Raw genomic sequence first — 10,395 nt, forward strand, 5'->3', positions numbered from 1 at the left:
CAATCAATTATAACGCGATGGACAATTGTAGTATATAAGTATATAAGTATAAAAGTATATAGTGGCGTCACTCAAACGGCCCACATAATACGGTATGGTTTAAATATCAAGTGTGAGGATATGATACCGAATTCGTATGTGCTGGGGCAAATATATTAAATGTTGAGTCTTCAATTTCGCGGATACCGTAATGATCGCACAGTGCGCGTATCCTACGTCATCACGTCAGTGAATGTAGCGTCATCCTTTCTGGAGTAGAGCAGCGCGCGGCCCTCTTTTCGCTGCTCTACGTATTTCTCAATTTGTGTACCTTCCGCGGGTCCCCATAAACATATCCTTTGTGTCTTCATCAATCCCCCCCACAACGATGCCTCCTGCAGGAGTTTTCACTTGCCTTATCCTGCTCGCCGCGCTCGCCTCCGGGACGGCGGCCGACGGTCTGGTGAACGAGGACGTGCGGAGAACGGTAGACCTGAGCACTCATCTCGCCAAGATCTCCGCGGAGGTCCTCCTGTCGAACCAGGGCGATGCTGCGGTGCAGACCTTCACGCTGGCGGTGGAGCCCGACCTGGTGCCGCATCTCGCTTACATCGGAGCTTCGGTAAGGTGTTCGGGGTCGATCCATTGAATGAACGCTTCCACTCGCATCTTAACGTGTTAGCTTCGTGCTAGCTAGCTGGCGACTCATTCAACAATACTGCAACATATTTTATACGGTCTATGGCTGAAATTGAAATGACCAAAAATAATCCCCTTAACATTGCAAACGTGCAATTTTACAGTTTAGTGACTTATAACCTTCATCGCATCTAGAAAAAAGACCTAGTCAAGCTTGCATCGAGTTAACGATATGTGCACCTAGAAGCACTAAAGATATTGAATTTAAGGTGAGAATTTCTGGTGCTTGGTGGAGTCACTATTTATACATGCATGGACACGTGGATCGAGATATGGACATTTTTTAACAAAACGGCAAACAGGACAAATCATTGAACGGTTTGAATGGTTCTGGGCGAACGGACCGCTTCCGCACCGCCGCACGCTGTCAGAATGACACGTATGCGCTGCATGACTACTTCCGTGTTGAGGTGCAACTATGTATGAAACAATGTTGACATGGTGACATTGGGGCTGATTTTGCAATTTACATTTTTTTTGCCCGATGCAACCTCTTCATCTTGAACACTGTTTGGATTTGTTTTGAATATTCAAATGATTCCCAGGTAAAAGGTGACGAAGAGGAGGATGGAACCCTTGAACTCAAGCAGACATCAATACACGGGCAGAGGTAAATAATTTGGATACCCTTTACCCTCACATTAAGGAAGAACAAACACTAAATGGAAGCTTACGTTTTAGTTATTGCATTAGAAATCACTTCAGCAGACGGCCGATTTCCTCTTCCTATTACCCATTCCCATTACTATTCCCACTTCTAATCCTGTTGTAATATTTTCTCTGCATTGTCATCAATTACAGTGTGTGTGTGTGTGTGTGTGTGTGTGTGTGTGTGTGTGTGTGTGTGTGTGTGTGTGTGTGTGTGTGTGTGTGTGTGTGTGTGTGTGTATGCACTTCTCCGTTTCAGTGGGGAGTTTTACAAGGTGCAGTTGCCCTCCAGCCTGGCAGCAGGCGCTAAGCTGAGAGTGAAGGTGGATATGGTGTTCAGCCATGTCCTGACGCCCTTCCCCTCGCACATCACTCAAGCCGAGCGCCAGTTGGTGGTCTTCCAGGGGAACCACTACCTGTTCTCCCCCTACCCCACTCGCAGCCAGACCACCCGCGTCCGCCTGTCCTCCAAGACCGTCGAGAGCTACACCAAGCTGGGCAACCCCAGCAAGAGCGACGAGGTCATCGAGTACGGCCCGTTCCGCGACGTCGCAGCGTTCAGCGAGGTAAGGGCGTGGTACCACCTGGTACAACCACCAGCAGAAGCCCGCGCGAGTGAGACGCGTTTTCAAAGCCGATCTGCGTTTGTGCCATTGCTCCCTCTCTCCCGTCTCCCAGGATGCTATGAAGATCCACTACGAGAACAACAGCCCGTTCCTCAGCATCAGCAGCATCACGCGCACCATTGAGGTGTCCCACTGGGGCAACATCGCTGTGGAGGAGACCATCGACCTGAGGCACACTGGAGCCTACCTGAAGGGGCCCTTCTCACGTTATGACTACCAGCGGCAGTCCGACAGCGGCATCTCTTCGGTTAAATCCTTCAAGGTGAGTTTTTCTGGTAGTAGTTTTTCTGGTCGGACGTAGATCAGTCTAGTAAATCTCCATGCCGACCATAACTAATCTCTTTCTCTCTCTCCCTTTCTGTCTTTTGCCCAACAGACGATCCTCCCTGCCTCTGCCCAGGATGTGTACTACCGCGACGAGATCGGAAACATCTCCACCTCCCACCTGCAGGTGCTGGAGGATTCGGTGGAGGTGGAGGTGCGACCCAGGTTCCCCCTGTTTGGAGGCTGGAAGACCCACTACATGATTGGCTACAACCTGCCCAGCTACGAGTACCTCTACACCCTGGGTAAGTGAATCACCATGCTCACTGAAACTAGGACACCCCTAACAGTCCACTTTATTGAATCCAGGATTGTGCTCAAGTTTTCCTGACAAAATGTTGAAGGACATAGCTCTGAGTTGCCAGGTCCTCATTTCCTATATCTAGCTTTGGTTTATCCTATGTTCTGCTCTGTTTGGGGGCTGGTTATTCTAGTGGTTAGCCCATACCTTCTCCTTGATGCCGTCTATGTAAAATCCCTAATACGTTTCTTTGGATGAATGAGTCTTCTTAATGAGTGACTAACAAAGTAGGTCTACCCGTCGAGACAAATTTCATCATCCCTTTTCTTAATTTCAACAAACCCACCCTTTTCATTTCGCAGGAGACCAGTATGCATTGAAGATGAGGCTGGTTGACCACGTGTTTGATGACCAGGTGATCGATTCCCTCACCGTGAAACTCATTCTGCCAGAGGGCGCCAGGTGAGTCGCTTTACTGACCGGCATATTCAAGCCCTATTCCACTCCCTGTAGCTCTTGTGGTTTGTGCTTGACGCGCTAACATTTAAATACTTGCCTTAATTCTTGACTGTTGTTTATTTTATGTCTGTTAAATTTTTTATTATTTATCTTATGTCGTGTTGATCACTGATTGTTTATTTATTTATGTCTGTTAATTGTTGATTGGCTACTTATATTTTCTACTAATAGTTTGCACCGTGGGACCAAGAGAGAGGACTGCAATTTCATCTGTGTTGTATGTCATGCATGTAACACACTTGACAATAAAGTGACTTTGACTTTTTTGCTCCATAGAAACATCCATGTGGAAACCCCTTACCCCATCTACCGTATGCCCGACCAGCTGCACTACACCTACCTGGATACCTTCGGCCGCCCAGTACTGGTCGCAACAAAGAGCAACCTGGTCGAGCAGCACATTCAGGACGTTGTGGTGAGCCAGTCGACCGTCTCATCCGTCTTGTTCAGTTGGCTATGATGGACTGTATCAAAGAGTAACAGACAAAGAGAGTCATTTGAAAGCTTCGGTATTTGCACAGTACCAAACCCAGGGTCGACCGGGTGCAAAATCAGTCCGTTAAATGTATTTGGCAAGATAGAATGTGTTCTTTTTATCTAAAATATGTGTTTATTGTCGTTTGCATTGCCGAATAGCGTTGCTTCCCTGTGTGGGGCGATACCCCCCCCCCTCCCTCACACCACAGTATGGATGAGATTCCCTGAACATTGCGGTGCTGGTGTTCTCCTCTCAGGTCCATTACACCTTCAATAAGATCCTGATGCTTCAGGAGCCGCTGCTGGTCGTCGGTGCGTTCTACATCCTCTTCTTCACCGTCATCATCTACGTGCGCCTGGACTTCGCAATCACCAAGGTAACTGTGTGTGTGTGTGGGTGTGGGTGTGTGTGTGTGTGTGTGTGTGTGGAAGTGTTTTCTGTATCATGAGTGAAAAAGTGTTCCTGTTACCAGGAACACTTCAACATGCTTAACATTTGGAGTACTGAACTGTGTCCAACAGGAGCCAATCTTAAAATTCTGGCCCGTAAATCCACACACCTATTAGTGTATGTAAATATATATATATTATATATTTTTTTTTCTTTCTGTATGATCTCCCTCCACTTGGAAAGTTTCCTTACATATTTCCTCACCAGCCTCCGTTGGTCTTCTAAGTGCTTCATGTGACGCTGCTCTGACCTGTTTGACCTCACGATCCAATCAACACTCTACACACTTTTTTTTATATTTCAAACGACACCGTCTCTGTCCCATCAGGACCCGGCGGCCGAGGTGCGCATGAAGGTGGCGTCCATCACGGAGCAGGTGCTGACCCTGGTCAACAAGCGCCTGGGGCTGTACCGCCACATGGACGAGGTGGTGAACCGCTACAAGCAGTCCCGGGACACGGGCGCGCTCAACAGCGGCCGCAAAACGCTGGAGGCGGACCACCGCACCTTCACCAACGACATCAACAGCCTGCAGGCTCGCCTCAAGGCCGAGGGCTCCGACCTGGCCGACAAGGTGAGTGTGAGGGGCGTCCCGCTGGGAGGTGGACGCTGCGCTGGTTGAATGAAGGGCTCTTTTACCGTCCTGTGTGTGCAGTGCTTTTGCATTTAGAGCCCGATGACACATTCCACAGGACATTCGTGTTCAATGACAAGTAAACAAGTGAGCTTTTCGTGTGGTTGCGGTAACATTTACGTTCAGGGCATTTAGCAGACTCTTCTATCCAAAGGGTCTGACAATGAGTACATTTGTTAGTAAGAAAAACAATCTATATCACTGTCGGTACAGTAAAGATATCCATAGAAACAAGTGCTAAGCATTTACAATCGCTAGGTGAACCCATCCCCCCCCCTGTATGCAACAAGATAGCTAGGATAAGACGCCACACAATGCCAAGGGCTATGTTCAAGTGCCAGGATGTACAACATTTAATACGTGCATACATTAAGTGCCAGGACGGTCAACATGCAATACACATACAGACGTTACACACACACAGTCCCCATTTCTATGATCAGCGATGCATCACCACCAGCAGCAGCTTTCTCAGAACCGCGCCCTAACGTGCACCGCGGCCCTCCCTAGGTGGGTGAGGTGCAGAAGCTGGACGGCAAGGTGAAGGAGATGGTGTGCCGCTCCTGCCAGGAGGCGGAGCGCCTGGTGGCGGGCAAAGTGAAGAAGGAGGCGTACATCGAGAGCGAGAAGACGCTCGGCACCAAGAGGCAGGAGCTGGTGAGCTCCATCGACAGCCTGCTGGACGCCCTCTAAGTCTCTGGTGGCCGTACGCAGAGAGACGTGCACAGCGACAACGGGGGGGCGCTCGTAACACCCGTGTGATGCCCCCCCCCCCCCCCCACCCCCACCTCCACAACGTAAATGTACAACGAGAATTCATTCATATAAGTGCAGAATCTCAACAAAGGAAACACACACACACACACATGTACACTCACGCGCAACACACATACACACACACCACGCAGCTCACACACACACACGCACACACACACACACACACACACCATGCAGCTCACACACACACACGCGCAACACACAAACGCAACACAACACACACAAACGCAACACAACACAACTCACACACACACACTTTACAGAATGATTTGTACATCTTCCCACGCCTGTCAGGTAGCTTCAGGCCTGTCGGGTGTGTGTATTAGCGTAGCCTTTTGTCCCTGCTGCAGGAACAAGGTCCTACACACCACATACTGAACCATGGCCATTTCTTTGAGAATGTACCGTTTATTATTTTAACTTTTGGCACCGGAGTCTGGGCTCTGTTTCCCATTGAGATCTGGACTCTTTTATGTTTGTCTTTTCTATTTTCCCTCTGCACCCTTTTTTTTTTTTTTTGAATGGTTTTGATAAAACGTCTGAGGGACTGTTTTTGTAATGAATAATTTAGTTGATGGAGGTCAAATTTTGCCACATGTTTTGTTTTGAAGTCCTGTGTATTTACTCACATGTGCTCTGTAGCCCCTAGAAGGTCAAATCATTTGCTTCTCATCGGTAGGATGATGTCATGTTCCGACCATGTCATCTCCTTTGCACTTAACAGCATTCTCTCTTCCCAACTGCCCCTTACTTAAGCATTGGACTAAAGCAAATATTTGAACAAAGCTCTGATTCTACTACACAACTGCTGGGAATTTCATTTGTCCTGTCCCCTCGGGATGTATATGATCTTTTTTCTATCATTGGTTTGTCTCTGCTGTGTCCGCGAGAGATTAATGAATCCATGAGATTAGGCACATTGTGGGTATAGACCTGCCAATGAAACATGAGTCAAGTTTGTTGTATGGACCATCAATTGAGAGATTTGAAATAAAGTGTGAGAAACTTTCACAGTTTTGTTTCTTTCATTTCCTCATGAATAATAATGTTATAGTCTTGGACTACCAGTATATTGTCTTATTTTTGTTAAGAGCTGCAATGTCTTACATTTGCAATAGAGGGCGCACTTTCACCATGAACCTAACGACAGCGTCAGATCTCGATTCCTCTACTCTACGATTGGATTTGACTTTTTTTTTAATACGACCAATGCCTCAGCCCATCCAACAACCAAAACAATCTCAGAAAGGTCAAAATGCTAAAAGTGGCCAAATCCTACGCCATTACATCAGCCATCTTTTATACATCCCCTTCAGGGGGACTTTCCAGTACATTGTTGCTTTCCTGGTGAGCAGAGAGCTCCACCTAGCAACCAGTCCTAAACAATCACTCTAGGGGTTAGCCCACCTCCGCGGCTACACCGATGATCTGGGTCAGTCTCGGGTCACCGCTTTCCCTCTGAGGTCATCAGTGGTCATTGCGGGTCACTTCCTGCTCCCTGATAACAGGTCCCATTCCACGCTCCGAGATAACGTAAGCACATTGTGTGCACCGTACAATATTCATTCTGAAATTACACAACCAGGGAAGGCAAAGACAATGTCCGTTCACACCGATGCTCGTAGTTGGTGCGCAGGCGACACAATGACATGTCGCTTGTTTGGATTTTTTTTTTTGTTTGGAGCCCAGACACAGTTTCGGAAACCCCTGTGGGGGGGTTCAGTAAACGCTTCACTCTCACAGTAGGTGGAACTTTGTGTGTTTTGGCTTCCAAAAAAGGTTGACCTCGTTGGCCCCTAAACAACCCAGTTGAATCATTTTGACTCCTGAGTCGTGTTAACGGTGTGTGTACATGCTGGTGTGAAGAGGTACACCCTGGAGGTACGGCTTATTGTTCGGACCAGGGCTCCCCCAGGTGTTCCTCAGGGTTCACCAGGCATCTGTTAGATCACTGAGGAGGCATTGGTCTACCACCACAGGGTTTTCTGCTCGGTTGATTAGTGGATTGTCCTTTCTCAGTTGCACACACACACACACACACACACACACACACACACACACACACACACACACACACACACACACACACACACACACACACGTGTTCTGCTGCAGCTCCGAGGCTAGGAGGGATGTGATTACCGGTCGCTGAAGGACTGCGGTTAAAAGCGGTTGGCAAAAACTGAGCAGAATACTGTTTGAACCGGAATTCATGAACAGCTCTGTATCCTGATGTGGCAAAACTCTTGCTGAAATCGTGGCTGTGTAAAAGTGTGTGTGTGTGTGTGTGTGTGTGCATGTGTTTGTGTGTGTGTTTGCGTGCTTGTACGTTTCTCCGGGCTCCATTGGATAAAGCAGTCCCCTAAATCTTGAGGTTGAATATCGCCTCCTAGTTTTCCCTGGTGAAGTGTACTTGTTTTACAGTCAGGGAGGGTCGGTCTTCACCTGACACAAATACTGAATATGCACAAACAGATGAGAGGTAAACAGCAGGCATGAGGAGTTCATCAGGACCCGGGCCTTGTGGCGCGGTGATGATGGATTACAACGAGGGCTCACCTGCTGCACTCTTCTTCTTAATCTCCCCCTCTCTCTCTCTATTGCTCACTTTCTCTCAAATCCACACACACACACACACACACACACACACACACACACACACACACACACAAATGCGCGCGCACACACACACACACACACACACACACACACACACCCCTGGAGGAAACCGCCCAGAGAACAATATCCAGCGTGAAGACCCTTCACAGAACACTCATAAATCACCAAGACAGAGCAACCACCCTCACTGTCACCTTGGTATTACACACACACACACACACACACACACACACACACACACACACACACACACACACACACACACACACACACACACACACACACACACAGAGTCACACACACACACACACACACACACACACACACACACACACACACACGCGCACACACACACACACACACACACACACACACATACACACACACACACACACACACACACACACACACACACACACACACGCACACACACACACACACACACACACACACAGCCTTTAGCAAACATTCAGATACAGTAAACTCTGTCATCTGCGTTGCCCAAATCCTGAATAGAATGTCAAAAATGAAAATGAAAAGGTTTGAAAAAATTAATGAATAAAACTCTCAACCATTTCCTACCTGTCTGGCCCTGCTTAAAACACACAAGTCCTTTGCCACAGCAGACCCTCCATCTGCCAGGTCTACCACTCCCCTTTGGCCTCACCGGGCCGTTCCTCACTGACAGGAAGGGACGAGGCAGGAGAGATGCTGTGAGGGGGAGAGGTGGAGTAGCTGGTACGGGGCGAGGTGGAAGAGAAGCTGTGAGGGGGCGAGGTGGAGACGATGTGATTGTTACGGTGGAGGAGCTGCGATCGGTGAGGTGGAGAAGCTGTGAGGGGGCGAGGTGGAGACGATGTGATGTGGTGGGTGGCTGGGTGAAGAGGCTGGTAGGGGGCGAGGAGTGGGAAGCTGTGAGGGGGCGAGCTGGACAAAGCTGTTAGAGGCAAGGTGGAGAAGCTGGTGGTGGGGCTGGGTGAAGAGGCTGTGAGGGGGCGCACGCAAGCAGATGACAGGCCCCTCCAGCGGGCCCGTGTCCAGCCCAGGTGGCAGGAGCGATCGGGACGGCAGGAGAGAGATGGAGGACAATGAGGGAGTCTGTGGCCGTCCTCGCAGCTGCAGGGAGCGGAGAGGAGGAGGGGGGCTGACAGACAGACAGACGGATGGACGGACAAAAAAAAAAAAAGGATGAAATAAGAAGGAGTGGGGGGGGGGGAGGGGGGGGGGGGAGGAGGGGGGGGGAATGCACATCAGCGACGGAGACGGGACTTCAAACAGCAAGTTGGCCCCCTCTTTAGTGTGGAGAGACACATTCTTGTCTGGCGTGGAGGATGAGACCAGGGCAAAGGGAGATGGAGGATACGGATGTGTGTGGTGTAACATAAGGGATGAGGGGGGCCGCAGCAAATCGTCCGTCCTCTGCGGAGCGGGTGTTTACACTCCTGTTAATGTTAGTGGTGCATCAAAGCGCCAGTGTGTTGGTGCAACGCGGACGTCAGCCGTGCTCCCCGGGCCGCGTGGATTTGTATCAATGGGACGTAATCCTCCAGCGCGACGTGCCGTCTGTGCAACTGTCCACAGCTCCCACTAAGACCCGCTGATCTCTGCCACATGGCCAACAATCAAAGCACCAATGAACAGGGAGTTTGGCCCAAATCCTCCCCCCCCCCCAAAAAAAAAAAACCGGGCTTCCTCACAGCTTATACGTGTCTCTGAAGATATAGGATGGGCAGAAGATGAAGGTCTGTCATCACTCACACCTCAAATATAAGATCACTTGAAAAGGGAAGAGCGCAGCGTTGAAGACACCGTGTCTTAGGAACCGTCTAAAACAATGTGCCGCCTCTCCTATTGGTCCTAAGGGGCACGCACACACACACACACACACACACACACACACACACACACACACACACACACACATGCACACACAGGCGCACACAGGCGCACACACACACACACACACACACATGCACACACAGGCGCACACACACAAACAGGCGCACACACACACACACACACACACACACACACACACATTTCCTACTCTTTCTCTATCAGAGCTGATTGGAGTGACAGGGTACTTCCTATTGCCTGTTAGACTGACCCTCTCCTTCAGTCCATCTCCTCTACTCAGCTGATAGGAAACTGATTGTCCACTGAGCTAGGAGAGACAAAAACATTTTTCCTTTTGCACTTCACATATCGCAGCGTTCATATCACCGCCTACCATCGCTCTTCCTCTCTCGCTCTCTCTCTCTCTCTCTCTCTCTCTTAGCCAGAGACAGAGAGGGAGAGAGAGAGAGACAGAGAGGGAGAGAGAGAGAGAGACAGACAGACAGACAGACAGAGAGAGAGAGAGAGGGAGAGAGAGAGAGACAGAGAGAGAGAGAGAGAGAGA

At 49.4% G+C, this 10,395-nt stretch overlaps 1 protein-coding gene across 1 annotated transcript; it reads left to right on the plus strand.

The window, feature by feature from the left end:
- Positions 1–235: 235 nt before the first annotated feature.
- Positions 236–6,384, plus strand: rpn1 (ribophorin I). The gene is made up of 10 exons (XM_084464846.1): positions 236–601; positions 1,224–1,288; positions 1,586–1,892; positions 2,005–2,214; positions 2,329–2,521; positions 2,880–2,979; positions 3,313–3,451; positions 3,771–3,890; positions 4,293–4,538; positions 5,109–6,384. The coding sequence occupies exons 1-10, from the start codon at positions 368–370 to the stop codon at positions 5,289–5,291; spliced, it is 1,797 nt and encodes a 598-aa protein (XP_084320972.1). The 5' UTR covers positions 236–367; the 3' UTR covers positions 5,292–6,384.
- Positions 6,385–10,395: the final 4,011 nt, after the last annotated feature.

The sequence above is a fragment of the Micromesistius poutassou genome, assembly GCF_964030765.1.
Source record: "Micromesistius poutassou genome assembly, chromosome: 2".
Taxonomy (NCBI): Eukaryota; Metazoa; Chordata; class Actinopteri; order Gadiformes; family Gadidae; genus Micromesistius; species Micromesistius poutassou.